Raw genomic sequence first — 16,905 nt, 5'->3', positions numbered from 1 at the left:
CCTTCTGTTTTATCAGGCTTTCTTTGCCACCGCTATTATTAAATACAATAATGGATCGTGCAAGAATTTGGCTGTGAATTCGCGAGCAAAAAGGGAAAATTTCGCCAAGCAAACCACGCTCGTCTCAATATTCTTTTATTATTACTTTTATTTCAATTCGTTTTTTCTTTCCCTTTCTTCCCCCCCCCCCATCCCCCTCCTCATATTCTTCTTCTTCCTCCTCTTCTTCTTCTTCTTTTAAGTTTTGCCCTCGTTCTGTTTTTATTTGCCGTTGGTCTCTCAAATTTATCGCTTAGGAAGAGGCCCGGCGAATAAGTTAGTTAATTTGCAAAAACGGCCGGTTGGCTAATAAATGGCTGTAAAATAAATCCTCGGAATAAAAACTTAAAGCCTTATTTATGCCTTAAAAAGAGCGCGCGATAAAACTTAATTTTTAAAGGCGAAGCGCATTATTTGAACGTATGCCTTGAAAGACCGTCGCTTATTCTGCGTTAATAAAAATAGATTTTTCTCGGAAAGCGCAATCAATGTAATAACATTGCTAGGGGAAATAATGGGCCGTTAGCGCAGACTATAACTAGCGAGTTGAGCGAGATATATCGGTGCATACGTTCCTAAGGCGCGTTTGCCGATAATCGGCGGGGGAAATAAAAATTCGCGGTGGTCCCCGAAATAATCTTACCATCGATAATACCTTGGTAAGTGACATTGCGTGGTAAATTTTTTTCCGCGCCCAGAAACGCGCGCTCATTCGCTAATAACGTTAGAAATAAATAAATATTTGTTTCGCACTCGTTTTCATCAAAAAGGCTGTGCTGATTCTGTTGAATCTCAGTTTTCGTCTTTCCCATCGACGATTAGTAATTCGGATGAGTTAGGATGAGTCATTATAACGCCACTTAGAGTCGAACGACAAGACTTATCGCGACACGGGACTTTTACCATTCCCCCGGCTTTGCATCGATCGAATTTTTAGAAAGTTTAACTCTATCGCCTCTTGATTCCTTCGCGCAGCGTATAATAGGCGTGGCCTTGTAGCGTTATTATTTCAATAAGGTGTGCTCGCAAAGGATGGAACAATTAACAATTCCGTGCATTAGGCGTCGCTGATGCGTATAATACGTGGCATTGTAATAATTTTAAACAATTTTCTTTAAATAACGAACTCTGGCTATAATAAACTTATGCGCGTACATAGTATTATTATCGAGCACAGTGCAGTACATTGAAGTGCTGTACATTGTACCGTTTATCGGTGAACAACAAATTACGGCCAAGACCGGGTGAAAAGGGAAATCACCTTATTCCTCCTCCTTCCTCCCCACTCATTCTTTGCAATGGAAAAAAAAATATCTATTGTGGAAGAAAATCCGTAGTGGAGTCGTTCGTTTGTATTGGCGGTGAAGCCATGGGCATTTTAGCGATTGTTTTCTTTTTGGGAAGACTTGTGAATGGAAGACGAGTGGCTTTTGCAAGCAGCATTTTATCGGCAATCAATTACTTTATGCCCTATTATTATCGATTCCACTCAATGACAAGCTTTTTCATTGTTTTCTTGCTTTCTATATCCCCATCCAGCATCCTGCCACCGCGCCCACGCGAACTGCTAGTCGGTAAGCTTGTGCTCTTAATTTCCAAAGGTCAATTATCTGCCCGATGCACGATTGTGATGGCGCGAACGCTGTTAATGAAACAACGTCGGATGACCACCGTAAACACGCTCAAGTTTTCCCTACCCGTATGATGTAATATTCTATTTGAGCATTATGATTGAGCGTCAAGTGCGATATCGTTAGAGGCGACGCCGAAGGTTAAGGAATAAAGGCTAAAAACAGGAAACATCTTGATTGAGTTTGCAGAGCATATGTAAACGTAAATAACCTTTGTGTCTTTGTTTTTAGTTAAGACGTTAGTTGAAACGACCAATTACGAAGCCTTGGCGCAGCGTATTAGCACAAAAACTTAGCGCACTTATTTTTCCCTTCAAAATATCGTTGAAAACGTCGTAAAGAGTATAAATTAAGCGTGTTTTTTTGTTTTGTTTTTCTTCATTATTTTCATCAGGTACGTTTAGAAAGTATCGGCGCGGAGGATATCGTGGATGGAAATCCCCGTTTAATTCTTGGTTTGATATGGACGATAATCCTGCGATTCCAAATCCAAGAGATCGAGATCGATGTCGACGAAGAAAATGAGAGCAGCGAAAAGAAATCGGCCAAGGACGCATTACTACTCTGGTGTCAAAGGAAGACAAACGGATATCCTGGTGTAAACATTCAAGATTTCACGGGTATGCCATCCAATAATTTCTCTGTCTCTCTCCCTCTCTCTCCCTCTCTCTCTCTCTCTCTCTCTCTCTCTCTCTCTCATTCTATTCTTTCATTATGGGCGGATTGCTTTTTTGATTGACAGAGACTTTTTCGAGGTACCATCGAGTTTCAGTGGAATGTTATATTTTTAATTTATTTATTATTCCGGCACAGTTAAGCGAACGATGAATTTTCTTGGCTAGAAATATAATATTATCATTAGTGCCAACGAATTTTAATGAATAATGACTAATCGCCGCACACAAATGGGTGTGAAAACATCGATAACGTGATATTTTACCCCGCTAATTGGAATTCAATGTAAATATTGTCAAGATGTGATTGTTTTACCAACTGGCTAATTTACAAAAAATTATCAATCCGGCATTAATCGAATTTATTAATTGCGCACGAACCATTATTTGTTCGCGACTACAAAGCCATTTGACACATTCGGCTCGATGCTTAACTACGTAATAAAGTACGAGCATCGGACATTTACATACTCCGAAAGTTTCTATTTAAAAAGTTGATTTAACCATTAACCGATAAATGAAAACATATTCCATGCGTGCGTACGCGACGGTTTGCGCGTGCTTGCGCGTACTTAATTTGCATTCGGTGCTCGTACATCGCTTTAAAATTCTTCGAGCCAAATTCATTTTCGCTACTTGCACGCCCATTACGAAATGGATTTCACTCGTCCGAAAGGAAATTTTATTCCTACGGCGGAACCAATAGTTACAGCAGATTTTTCAGATTGTGCTCCGCATAAAATATGTTGCTAACTGTCACTAAAATTGATAGAGGACTTCGACTTTCGTTTCAAGCGAAAACATCGAGACATATCGCGACCCCTCGCACCTCCAAACCTATATTCTATTCAATTCACATAAAAGAAATTATTGTCGAACAATATGCAACCGTTACGTTTTAAAAATTTCTACGTTCAACACGTTTCGTGCACAGCACTTTGTCGCTACATTAATCTCCCATCAATCCTCTGTCTGTGGACTTTAATAAATTCTCTCAATTTTCCTCAACTCGTTATACTTTAATCTCATGGAGTTCGTAATGCAAACGCTACGAGAAATCTACCTCATTGCTTCCTTTATCCATAATTATATTCGATACCTATTGTATCTCATCGTGAAAAAGTCACGATATGGGCCAACTTTAGGCGACGGGCGGCCCATCGCGTGCAATTGCCACCCGACTTGAATAACACTTGTAATTGACTGCGCTCAGGATCATGGAGAAGCGGATTGGGCTTCAACGCCCTCATCCACGCGCACCGACCGGACCTGGTCAAGTGGTCCGAGCTTCAACAAACCAAGCACATCGACAATCTGAATTATGCCTTCGACGTGGCGAATTCGGAGCTTGGCATTCCGCGGCTTCTCGACGCCGAGGACGTCGACACCGCCCGCCCCGACGAAAAATCCATCATGACGTATGTCGCCTCCTACTACCACACGTTCGCCAGAATGAAGAACGAAATCAAAAGCGGCAAAAGGATCGCAAACGTGAGTATCGCATTATCCTCTGTCATTCAAGTTACTTTACTTACGGCGTTTATTCCCCCCCCCCTCTCGAAGTTAATGATAACCACAAAATTCTGCACTCTACGCGTCAAATTGCCGCGATCCATTTCACACGCAATTTCATTCTCGCAATTATACGCCATGTTAAACAGTATCCCCAATGCATAAAAAATAAACCCTATATAGTTGAGATTAGCAATCGATAAGCCGTTAAATCTGCTTCAAAAATGTGTTTGAAATATGCCTCGATGCCCAATAATGCCAATATCACGGAAATGACGAGCCTTCCACACGTCTCCCAACAGATCGTCGGCCAAATGATGGACGCGGACAAGATGAAGGTCCATTACGGTAAGCTGACGGGCGAGCTTCTCGAGTGGATCAAGCTGAAGATGGCGGTGCTGGAGGACCGGGAGTTCCCGAATTCCCTCGAAGGCATCCAGCGGGAACTGCTCGCGTTCAAGCAGTACCGCACGGTGGAGAAGCCACCCAAGTATAAGGAGCGCTCGGAGATCGAGGCCCTCTTCTTCCACATAAACACACGGCTCAAGTCTCTCGATCAGCCGGCGTTCGTGCCTCAGGAAGGCCAGCTGGTGAACGACATCGAGCGCAAGTGGATCGAGCTGGAACGGGCGGAGCACCGGCGCGAGGTCGCCCTGCGCAGCGAGCTCCTGCGGCAGGAGCGACTCGAGCAGCTGAACTACAAGTTCGAGCGAAAGAGCGTCCTGCGCGAGGGCTACCTCAAGGAGATGATTCAGGTACTCTCGGATCCGCGCTACGGCAGCAACCTCGCCCAGGTGGACGCGACCGTGAAGAAGCACGAGGCCATAAGCGCGGACATTCTCGCGCGGGAGGAGCGCTTCCACGACCTGACCAACATGTCGGAGGAGCTCGTGCGCGAGAAGTATCACGGGCTCGACCGGGTGAGGGCACGCGAGCAGCAGGTGCTCCAGCGTTGGCGAGAGCTCCTCGGGCTCCTCGACAGGCACAAGGCCAATCTGTCGGCCCTCTGCGCCCTCATGAGCTTGATGCGCGAGATCGAGACGACGCTCGCAAGCCTCCAGGAATTGCAGCTCTGCTTCCAGAGCACCGAGGTTGGACCCCATCTCCTCGGGGTCGAGGACCTTCTACAGAGACACAGTCTGCAGGAGCTTCAGGTGACGGCACTCGGTGAAAGTCAGCGTCGGCTCGGCAGGCAGGCGACGCAGCTTCAGAGCCAGGTGGCGGGTCAGGCGCTCCAGGGCGCGCCTGTCCTCGGTAAGGAGGCCGCTGTACTCGAGGCCAAGATCGACCAACTCAACAAAGCTTACGGACAACTCGGTAAAGCTATTTGCTTTCAATTGCATGCCGTCTCTTTCGCCCTTGCCCCGCTCCCTAAATAATATATTTATATATAAATAATTCTCTCTCTCTCTCTCTCTCTTTCTCTTTTTTCAATTTATAAACAGTCTTCTGGGCTTTCCTACATTTGTGTATAGCCTTTGCACTAGTGGCTCCTTGAACACGGCTTATTTAATCTTCCAACAAAACTGTCACCTGGTATATGCACGTATTCTTGCATTTCGCATTTTATATTAATATATCAATAATATATCAAAGTATACTATGTACGTATACAAGGGTCCTGCCATCTGCTCGGCTCCCTCGGTCACTCGTTCTTTTAAACACGCATTATAATACTCTTTTGATAGCGTTAAACCTTTTTTTTCACTAAACCTTGTTCCTTTACCAGTGCCTTCCCCCACTCCGCCCCGCTCATATGATTTTAGTTATAAACGAGTCCTCGACGACAAGTCGGTCACTCGAAACAGCCGCAACTGTATTTGCTCATCGTGCCTCTGCACACTTTTAGGAGAGTACAGCAAAGAGCGTAAAGCGAGGCTGGAGGATGCACGAAACTTCTTCCAGTTTCTGCAAGATCACGAGGACGAGGAGTCGTGGCTGGTGGAACGCCAGCGGATCTGCCGGGCCGGAATATTGGCGAAAGATTTACGGGCACTGATATCGTTGCAGCAGAAACACAAAGCTCTGGAGGACGAGACGAAGACGAGGAGGCCAAAGTCGGAGCAGCTCAGCCAGGCAGGCAAGAGACTCGTTTGCGAGCAGCATCCGTCAGCACCGGAAATTGAAAACAGATTGGAGTCGCTATTGGGGCACTGGAGGATCCTCGAGGAATTACTTGCTTTGAGGAAGAAGCAGCTGGAGGAGGCCGGCGAAGCGCTACAGGTACTAAATCTTCATGTAATGAATGCACGACTCGAGCATATTACCCTCGAGTCACGCAATCGTTTGATTTTGGACGTTTGCGAATTTTATTCGATGTAAAACGCCATGACAACGTTACAAATATTATTATACGTTATATAAAAGTGACCAGAAATCTATAGAATTATTCGAAATACTTTCAGTTGCATATTCATATTAAGGCAAATTTTCTAAGCAGTCTATTGTTAATATTATCAAGGATAATTTTAATTAAATTTTAATTATTTAAATTTGTGAAGTGCATAAATGTATTTCGATTTTTTCTGTTAAAATCTCGGTAAATTGGAACAACCAGTAGTTCCGTAGGTAGTACAAGGGAGTGCGACGAGCAACTCGGGAACATGTACTTCTTATACTTTTTTTTACTTTTTTACTTTTTTTTAATTTTTTTCTACTTCTTTTATATTGCAAGCTTGTGTAATGAAGCTGTTCTTACTGTTTAATGACTCTCTCTCTCTCTCTCTCTCTCTCGTGTATCCATCTAGTCATTCGTGTCTCGACCGTTTTTCAAATTAATTCTTAACTTAACGACGAATTCCCTTTGATTTAAGTATTCATATATAAATGTAAAAAATAATCTTGATTATCCTTCAATGAAATTACAAACGACGGTTATATAAATAGTCGCTTCGAGACACTTTTGATTTCGTGATATAATAGTAATAATGATGATGATGGCAAATAATGAATAGAAGTTTTTTGGCTGCGCACTCATAAGTTGTATGAGAAAGTAACCTTAAGTGAAAATTTCGGCTGTCTAATGGATGTATGAAAATCGTAGTTCTGCGCGGACGCGAACGAGGCGGATTCGTGGATGAAGGAGAAGATGGCCCTAGTGACGTCGGAGGATTACGGAGTGGACGAACCCAGTGCTCAGGCATTATTGCAACGCCACAAGGACCTCGAAGGCGAGCTGAACGCGTACAGTGGGGACCTGCAATCACTCAACGTCCAGGCGGAACGGCTTCAGCGGGCCGGTGTGTCCTCGTTGCAGACTGATACCGGTCAGGACAGCGAGCAGGTGGAACCCCTAGCGGACCTCGAGCAGGACGAGTGGATACAGGAAGTGCGGCTAGTGCCACAGGACGAATGGGTCGACGAGACCGTCGAGTGCACCGAGCCACGTACCGTCCTCGATGAGAGGCTTGTGCCTCAGGTGAGGAGCCTCTATCCATTCAGTGGACAGGGCATGCAGATGACCAAGGGCGAGACTATGCTGCTGTTGAATAAGACCAATCCGGACTGGTGGAGCGTGCGGAAGGCCGACGGGACGGATGGCTTCGTACCCGCGAGTTACGTTCGCGAGATCGAGCCCAAAATCATTCAGGTGAGACTTTTGTACATCGATTCACGTTCACGGCAATTAATTATTTTTAACACAACTCGTTTTTGGCATGAATTCTGCCATGATTGAAATTAATGCACATAAAAAGCTAACGATCCATGGCAGCGATGTATTGTGTTGGTGAGCTCTGGCGAAAGGCTCAATTCGAAACGCCTAGCAGCTGCCAAGAACGGGAGTGTAGTTCTATGTACTTTTATGTTGTTCTATTTAGTTGTAGGTAGTTTTATGTAGTTTAATGTAGTTCTATATGTTGTTCTACGTAGTTCGACGTAGTTCTATGTAGTTACGCGTAGTTTTATGTAATTCTAAGTAGTTCTATGTAGTTCTATGTAGTTCTAAGTAGTTCCACCGCGATTAAAAAAAAAAGAAAAAATTGCCGTGACGACGAACGAGTCTGGCCACACACAGACACTCACCTCGCCTTTGTTTAAATACAGGTTCAAGTGCGGAAGCCCGAGCGCGTGAGATTGACGCAGCGTGTAAAGAAGACGCGAATGGTGCGCCAGGTGGTGTTGGTGCGGCAGGTTAAGTCACCGCGCTCGGTGGTGAAGCCCGTGAGCCGTCGACCGGCGGCAAGTGACGCGGACAGCCTCGAGAAGCGCATGAAAAAGATCAACGAGACGTACGAGCAGCTGCAGAAGCTGGCGTCGCGCCGTTACGGCCTCCTCGAGGACGCGATACGACTGCACGGCTTTTATCGGGAATGCGACGACTTTGAGAAGTGGATCAGGGATAGGGAGAAGATGCTGAACGCGGACGACTCGCGGGACAATGTTGAGACGGCCAAGCGCAAGTACGAAAAGTTCCTCACGGACCTGTCTGCGTCCGGGAAGAGGGTCGAGGCCATCGACGCTGCGGTCGAGGACTTTGTCGAGCAGGGCCACGGTCAGCTCGACAAGGTCCGCGCCAGGCAGAGGCACATACACCAGCTGTGGGAGCATCTCAATTGGCTCAAGGCCCAGAAGGAGAAGAGCCTCGAGGGAGCATCGAGCGTCGAGCTATTCAACAGGACCTGCGACGAGGCGCACGACTGGATGCTCGAGAAGATCACGCAGCTAGATACCGCGGAGATCGGCCCGGATCTTAAGACAGTGCAGGCTTTACAGAGGAGGCACCAACACCTCGAGCGCGAGCTCGCCCCGGTCGAGGAGAAGGTGAGGAAGGTGAATCTGTTGGCAAACAGCGTGAAGAGCACCTACCCGAACGAGCTCGGAAACGTGAATCAGCGACAAAATGAGATACGCGACCTGTGGCACCAGGTGCAGTCGAAAGCAATAGAGCGCCGCTCTCGACTGGAGGACGCGGTTGGCCAGCAGATTTTCATGAATAGCTCCAAGAACTTGATCGGCTGGGCGACGGACACGCACGAGACGATGAAGGTGGAGGAGCCGGTGAGGGACATCGCGACTGCCGAGAAACTGCGAAAACAGCACGTGGAACTCGGCGAGGAGATCAAGACGAAGGAGGACGAGTGAGTAGCTCCGTCGATTATCCTTATCAATATATATATATATTGTTTAAAATTTTGACGAGGGTGGCACCAGCTTGCGTTAGGGCAAGTATGCAAGGGCTGCCCTGCGTTATTCATTAGCCAGTGTACTGAAGGCGAGGTCGTGCAATTTTGTAGATTCCGGGAGGTCGAGGCCTTGGGTAGCCAGTTGCTGTTGAGAAATCCATCGCTAAATGAGATAAAGGAGCGCCACGACAAGCTTCGTGGCCTCTACGACTCGGTGTCGACGACCTGGCTGTCCAAGCAGGCCTGGCTGGAGCAGTGCCTCGAGCTGCAGCAGTTCAATCGCGAGGCCGACCAGATCGACGCGAGTACGAGCTCTCACGCGACTTTCCTCGAGTTCGCGGACCTCGGCGAGTCGCTCGACGACGTCGAGGCTCTACTCAAACAGCACGAGAAATTCGAGAACACCCTTCACGCCCAAGACGATCGGCTTAAGATCTTTAGTGACGTGGCTGATAAGCTCATCGGCCAGAACCACTACGACAAGAGCAACATCAACGAGAAGAGGAACCAGGTTATCGCGCGTAGGGCAACCGTGAAGGAGGCTGCGCAGCGTCGGCGAGCCGCCCTCATGGCTTCGGAGTACTACCAGCAGTTCTCGGCCGAGGTGGATGATCTGCGGGACTGGCTGTATGACAAAATGAAAACGGCATCCGACGAGACTTATCGAGACTTGAACAACCTCGAACGCAAACTTCAGAAGCACGAGGCTTTCGAGCGCGAGCTCCGGGCCAACGAGGGCCAACTGAGAGCTGTGAACAAGGCCGGCAAGGCTCTCATATCCGAGGAAAATTATAGGCAAGGCTCGCTATTCTCTCTCTCTCTCTCTCTCTCTCTCTCTCTCTCTCTCTCTCTTGTACTCTAACGTTGTACGAACGAAATTATAAAGTGCTTTCCGTTGCTTGCCAGATCCGAGGACGTTGGTAAAATTCTAAAGGATCTCAATGAACAATGGGATCAGCTGGTTGTCCTGTCTTTGGAGAAAGGCAGAAGATTGCGACAAGCAGCCGCCCAACACGGATACAATCGCATCATCGAGGACGCGCGACTCGACCTAGAGGAGATCGAAAATTCTCTTTCAAGCAAAGAAGTTGGCAAAGATCTGCGCAGCTGCAAAGATCTTTTGAAGAAGCATCAAATGTTGGAGACGAAACTTGTACAATGGGGGCAGAAGGTGAACGACCTCGTGACGATGGGGCAGGAGATGGCTCACGAGGGCCACTTCGATGCTCCAAATATTTTGAAAACTAGTCAAGCTACGCAGAAGAAGTAGGGGCTTAAAAATGTTTTTACTCGCCACGCGCTTAAACACTCTAAATGGCTTTTACAGGCCATTATTCTAAATCCCATTTGCCCAGATTTCAGAGCCTAAATGAGCCGGCAAAGCGTCGTCGCGAAGCTTTGGAGGAGAGTCTGCGTTTCCATAAGTTTGGCTTCGAGTTGGACGCGGAATTGCAATGGATCAACGATCATTTGCCCCAGGCGTCGTCCACGATGTTGGGACAAAATTTACATCAGGCGCAATCCTTACACAAGAAGCATAAGAAATTTGAAGCGGAGGTTACGGGACACGAGCCGATGATAATGAAGACACTTGCTTCCGGCCAAGGACTTATCGATCAAATGCATCCCGAGCGAGAGAAGGTAAAATTGACAGTAAAGTTAATTAATCATTGACATCCGAGATAAGCGATTGTACTTTTTGGAGCTCACTACTCGGTTATTATCTCCAGCTTCGATCAAGAATTTTATCTTATAGAGTATAAAAAAGTTTTGTAATATGAACGTCGTACTTTCTCTCTCTCTCTCTCTCTCTCTCTCTCTCTCTCTCTCTCTCTCGCGCGCGCGCACGAAGCACTGCAATTATTTTATAACGTATCGGCAGAGAAAGAGAAGGACGTTGATATTATTATCACCGTGATGATGAATGGACACTTGATAATTTAAATATGATTTTGATGCTCGAATACTTTACTATCTGGAATGTCGGCTGAACACACGTACATTTCTATCGAATGATTAAACGTTGACGTAATAATACAAATGCAATCGTACAATTTTTATAGAGTCGGAGCACCAATGCACCTTGTGGTTTCGTTAGTTGAGGTAAGCGAAAGGGTCGTACGAGGCAAAAAGTGCACGCGCAAATAAAATACAGTGAGCGTGTATTTTTTTGAATATCATGCTTTAAGAAACGAGAAGAATTCTTTAAAAAAACAAAAAAACAAAAGAATGCTTCCCAATCAGTTTTGTTATGGCTTTCTTTATTTGTCGTTGTTTCCGCTGCCGTTGCTCTTGTTATTGCCGTTGCTGTTATTATTGCTGTTACTTCCGCTGTTGCTGTTGCTGTTGCTGTTGCTGTTGCTGCTGTTGTTATTGCTGCCGCTGCTATTGTTGTAATAATTATCTTTATCTCTGTGAAATTTACGTAAATTCGTAAGTTCGTAAGTTTTTACAATTTCGGTGTTCTCGGGTGCCTTAGCTCGTCGTACTCGCACGATGTTCACAATGCAGTGTCCAGCGGTAAAATTTTTTTGACACAGAATGGATGTTACGTGGTTTTAACGTCACGTTTACCACACGCAATTCCACAACGATTTCTTTATCTTGTAGCTTTGCAACAAAAACAATAAGCCCACCTCCAATAATGTCCTCGTAACACTTCCCAATTATTTTTACGCAGATACAAGATCTATGCGACACTTTGAGTAATGCTTGGAAGAATCTTCGAGACAAAGGGGCGGAGCGCAGCCACACACTCGACCTTTCGTTGAAGGCTCAGGAATTTTTCTTCGAAGCCGGCGAAGTGGAAAGTTGGCTAGTTGAGAAAAACGACGTACTCAACTCGACCGATTATGGACGGGATCGCGACGCAGCTACGAAATTACTTACCAAACACAAGGTACATTATTGTCCAGAGCATATTATTCGCCATCGATCCTCGATCGATCGAGCCATCGTAATGCAAAATTATCTGATAAATCACGAGCAGCGGCCCCCTTAGCCCCTTAGCTGGGATAAAGTAGGTAAATTATACGAATTAAATGTTACGTAGGCCCTGGAGCTCGAGCTCGACACGTACAATGGCATTGTGACGGAGATGGGCAACACCGCCTCAACGATGATCAATGCAAAGCACCCGGACAGCAAATCGATCACCAACAAGCAGCAGGCCATCGCCCAACAGGTGAGGTCGCTGCAGCGACTGGCGACTCTACGCCAGCAGCGCCTCATGGAGAGTATGTACCGACACGAGTACTTCCTCGAGAGTCGCGAGCTCGAGCAGTGGATCAAGGAGCAGGAGCAGACCGCCGCCTCCGAGGATTACGGTCAGGATTACGAGCACTTGTTGCTGCTCCAGGCCAAGTTTAACGACTTTAAGCACAGAATCGAGGCTGGCTCGGAGAGATTCAATCAGTGTCAAGTGCTGGCCAAGAAGCTTATTGCCAACGAGAGTCCCTACATACAGGATATTGAGAAGCGGCAGCAGCAACTTGGGTAAGAGAGCAACTTCGTTGCTCGCTTTGCATTCTGGATTTATTTCGTAGGAGCGGGCGGTCTCGGTCAGCGTATCTTTATACACGCATGTGTGCCCCCCTCCTTTCCATAAGCGCAATTCGTACAAAGACGTAAATAGGCGAGCAGATATGTGTGTGTGTGTGGGTGGGTACTGTGGTAGAGGCCGAACACTTGGTGATACTGTTATTGCATGTCTCATAAATAAGCCAATTGTTTACGTATGAATTTTTCTTAAATAATAAGGTGTTGCATGGTTTTATAATGGACGACGGGTTAACTAACATTAACTACTTTTTTTGTATATACGTTTATTAGAAAAGGTGATGACGATCCTGTACTGGAGGTGGCTCAATTGCATGCGTCCATATGGTAAGTCGTTTGCGTGTGTTGTCTTTTTATTGAATATGATTTTCTAACATGTATGTAATACATATAAGTTACAATATATTGCAAGGGACGAGTAAATAAAATGACAGAGAGAACGAAGAACCAAAAAAGAACAACAAAAAAATAACAAAATAACAAAAATCACAAATAAACATATAAACAAAAACAGCAAATAATCAAAGCCCAGACACGACTATAAAGTTATCGACTGTTTATTTTCTAATTTACGAGCGATAATTGATGTGACAATTATTGAAACCGCGTTGTCTATTTATAAAGATCGACATATTGCTCGAAGAACTAATGTTCAATCAATGTTCCACTAATATTGTCTTGTTACGCTTAACCGTTATTCCAAAAATTTCATCCTTTTAATATGAGTATGGAACTCGAGTCACGCAGGCCTCTCGTGCCATTAAACGATCTCTTTATTGACTTTCGAGGCTTTTAATAACAACAATTATGATAACAATGACGTTCGATAGAGTCAAGATCGGCTAATAAAAGACCAACGTATTTTTAATACGTCTGTTTGGCTCGTAGGGACTCTTGGCAGCATCTGCTGAAGCTGGTGCGCAATCGCGAGCAGCGACTGCAGGCCGCCGGCGAGATACATCGCTTCCATCGGGACGTGGCCGAGACTCTTTCACGCATTCAAGAAAAGAAGGCAGCCCTACCCGACGACCTCGGTCGCGATCTAAACTCCGTTCTGGCCCTCATCAGGCGCCACGAGGGCTTTGAGAACGACCTCGTCGCCTTAGAGGCTCAGGTCCAGGTACTCGTGGAGGATGCCGCGAGGCTGCAGGCGCTGTATCCCGGTAACAACGCCGCTCACATTGACCAGCAGCAGAAGATCGTCTTGGCCAATTGGGATGAGCTGAAGGAGAGGGCAGCGCACAGGCGCGACCAATTGCAGGCCAGCTGCGACCTTCAAAGATTCTTGACTCAGGTAGGTCGAGCGTTCGCCGAGCATTGGGAATAGTATGACAGACAATGGCAATGTTCATCATTGTCGGAATTAAGCCAAGAAGCTAATGGCAAATTGCGTGGGTAAAGCAATTGATCAATGGGTACTGTCGCAGGTGCGAGATTTGATGAATTGGACAGCCGGATTATGCGCGACGATGTCCACGCAAGACAACGTTCGCGATGCTGCCAGTGCTCAAATCTTGAAAGCTGAACACGAAGCCTTGAAGGGCGAAATTGAGGCACGGGAGGATACGTTTAGTTGCGTGCTCGACCTTGGCGAAGCTATGGTTCAAACTGGGCACTACGCTGCTAGTGTAAGTATAAGAACAGATGGAAAGCTTAATATGCGGATGGGGAAAGCAATCGGCAATGGTAATCCATCGAGGTCGATCGCTCGTCAATTATAGCAATGATGATTCGCTTGTGCATAATTATTGACGTGCTAAATGATGATTCGACGATTACCATTAAACCGCGTCTGTATTATTAATCTTCAAATAAAATGTTTCGTTAATGTTGTCAGGAGGTGGAGGAGAAGTGCAGCCAATTGTTGGAGGAGCGGCAGAAGCTGCACACGGCCTGGCAGCAGAAAAAGATTCACCTAGACCAGTTGATAGATCTTCATTTCTTCCTGCGGGACGCAAAGCAACTGGATAATTTGTCGGCGAGCCAGGAGGCCGCCCTGAGCAACGATAACTTCGGCGTGTCCGTTGAGGAGGTCGACGGCCAAGCGAAGAAGCACAATGAGTTCGAGAAGCTACTGCTCACCCAAGAGGACAAGCTCACGGCCCTCCAAGAGCACGGCTCGAAGCTCCTCTCGCAGAATCACTTCGAGGCACGTGCCATCGCTAAGCGCCTCGACGAGGTCATACATAGGCGGGCGCGCATACGCGAGCTCTGCTCCGCGAGAAGGTCGAGGCTCGAGGCCGGATTACTGCACGCGCAGTTCGTCCGGGACGTGGGCGAAGCCGAGTCGTGGATCGGCGAGAAGCAGAAGAAGCTCGAAGCCGAGGCCTCAAAGGGACAGGTCTCGAGCCTCGAGGACAAGATCAAGAAGCTACAGAAGCATCAGGCCTTCCAGGCCGAGCTCGCTGCCAATCAGAGCAGAATCGAGGAGATCAAAGGTCAGAGAAATGGGATTGTAACCGCCGTACCACTAATACCGCCACGAGGATTCTATCGTTTCTTCCACACGCGCACACACACACTCACTCACGCACGCACGCACAGCGCACGCACACAAAAAGCACGATGACTGTTCAATCAACTTTTCTTTAAAAAAGAATTATGCATTATCACGCCCAAATTCAGACATTGCGCACTTACGGCATTTTTTGTTGAATTCAGTCAAGGGCGAAATGCTGCTTATGCAAAAACATCCGGCCAGTAGCGAAATCCGCCAACAATTGGATCACTTGCATTCATCGTGGAAGAAGCTGCTGGTTGAATCGGAAAATCGGGGCCGAGGTCTCGAAGAGGCACAGGACATTCTCGACTTTAACAATCAAGTCGAAAAAATCGAGGCGTGGATTCGCGATAAGGAGATGATGGTGCAAGCCGGTGATATCGGAAAGGATTACGAACACTGCTTGAGCCTGCAACGTAAGCTCGACGACGTGGACAGCGACATGAGGGTCGATGACGCTCGAATCAAGACTATCAATGCTTTAGCCGACAAATTAATTAAACAGGTTAGTCGTGCTTTTAAATCTCGTAATCTTGTAAAATAATTTTATAATTATTTTATAAGAGCTCGACGCGAAGGAAGAAAAGTTATTCTAAATAAATGACATAATTGGCATAATTTATTATAAGGTAGCTACCAGTTATTAAGGTCAATTGGCCGCCGTCTCTTTTGTAGGAGAAAGGTGAAGAAACCAGAGCCATTCAGCAACGGCGAGATATTTTTAACAACAAGTGGCGAGGCCTGCAGGGCGCACTTGGCACGTACCGAGAAACTTTAGCGGGAGCCCTTGAAATTCACTTGTTCAATCGAGATATCGATGATACGAATCAGAGAGTCGTGGAAAAGTCATTGGCAATGAACACGACGGATGTAGGCAAGGATTTGGCCGGTGTCGAGCATCTTCAGAGAAAGCAAGAGACAATGGAGAGGGACATGACAGCTATCGAGGGCAAATTAAGAGTCAGTTTGCGTTCTGTCGTTGCGCAATTTTATGCTAATAATTATTAACGAAACCTTATCGTTTTCCACCGAATCGGCCTTGACGATTTAGTCCCCCCCTCTACGTGTCTAGTATTAATGTTGTTTTAATATAGAGATGAAATTCAATGTGATGTGTCGGTGAGGTGGCTAGACGGTTATTCGGAAAGTAATGAGCTTATTGGACTTGGAGACAGACGTTGACGAATTTCCGCTTTACGGACACAATGATAAAGCCACGGCTGTCGGACGGCATATTAATTCCCACGAGTCCCCACAAGTCCCCACTAGGCCGACCTCGACTAAGCACCCGCATGCACCAATAACACGAGCATACCGCTTTTGACAGGAGCACCAATTGGAGGCTCGCAAGCTCTCGCAAAAGTATCCCGAGAATGCCGCTCAGATAAACGGCATCCTCTCGGAACTCGAGGCCAACTGGCAGGAGCTGCAACGGCTGACGAACGATCGGCGGGCATCCCTAAGTCAGGCTTACACTCTCCACAAGTTCCGAGCCGAGCTGCGCGAGCTCGAGATCTGGGTAGCTGACGCAATTAAGCGCATGAACGAGGCTGAGCCGCCGACGAGCATCATCGAGGCGGAGGCGCTCCTCGAGCTGCACCAGGAGAGGAAGGCCGAGATCGACGGCAGGCAGGAGACATTCAAGGCGCTTGGCGAGCACGGCCGCAAGCTTGTGCCCACCGGTGACTTTGTACGCGAGAGCCTGAGTCACCTGGAGAGGCTGCAGCTGGGCCTCGACGACGCCTGGCATAGTGGCAAGCAAAAGCTCAAGCAGGCGCATCAGCTGCAGCTGTTTAAGGAGCAGGTAATTCGCCGGACTTTGTTAGTTTGGGATGGTAGTGGTGAGTGGGGCGGGGGGGGGGGGATCC

The 16,905-nt window shown here is 46.9% G+C and overlaps 1 protein-coding gene across 1 annotated transcript in view; it reads left to right on the top strand.

The window, feature by feature from the left end:
- kst (spectrin beta chain, non-erythrocytic 5 kst) overlaps nt 1-16,905 on the top strand; it is a 28,519-nt gene that overhangs the window by 3,164 nt on the left and 8,450 nt on the right. Inside the window, exons 4-21 of the mRNA XM_011495903.1 lie at nt 2,065-2,290; nt 3,558-3,835; nt 4,159-5,173; nt 5,706-6,079; nt 6,900-7,445; nt 7,901-8,934; nt 9,091-9,774; nt 9,886-10,245; nt 10,335-10,620; nt 11,660-11,878; nt 12,032-12,474; nt 12,811-12,864; nt 13,426-13,831; nt 13,965-14,165; nt 14,375-14,975; nt 15,199-15,542; nt 15,713-15,997; nt 16,365-16,841. Of these exons, the coding sequence (XP_011494205.1) occupies nt 2,065-2,290; nt 3,558-3,835; nt 4,159-5,173; nt 5,706-6,079; nt 6,900-7,445; nt 7,901-8,934; nt 9,091-9,774; nt 9,886-10,245; nt 10,335-10,620; nt 11,660-11,878; nt 12,032-12,474; nt 12,811-12,864; nt 13,426-13,831; nt 13,965-14,165; nt 14,375-14,975; nt 15,199-15,542; nt 15,713-15,997; nt 16,365-16,841 (7,833 nt within the window). The remainder of the gene's footprint in view (nt 1-2,064; nt 2,291-3,557; nt 3,836-4,158; nt 5,174-5,705; nt 6,080-6,899; nt 7,446-7,900; nt 8,935-9,090; nt 9,775-9,885; nt 10,246-10,334; nt 10,621-11,659; nt 11,879-12,031; nt 12,475-12,810; nt 12,865-13,425; nt 13,832-13,964; nt 14,166-14,374; nt 14,976-15,198; nt 15,543-15,712; nt 15,998-16,364; nt 16,842-16,905) is intronic.

This window comes from Ceratosolen solmsi, unplaced genomic scaffold, assembly GCF_000503995.2.
Source record: "Ceratosolen solmsi marchali unplaced genomic scaffold, CerSol_1.0 scaffold11, whole genome shotgun sequence".
In the NCBI taxonomy this organism is placed as follows: Eukaryota; Metazoa; Arthropoda; class Insecta; order Hymenoptera; family Agaonidae; genus Ceratosolen; species Ceratosolen solmsi.
The sequence above is the reverse complement of the archived record's forward strand: the minus strand, read 5'-3'. Positions and strand labels throughout refer to the sequence as shown.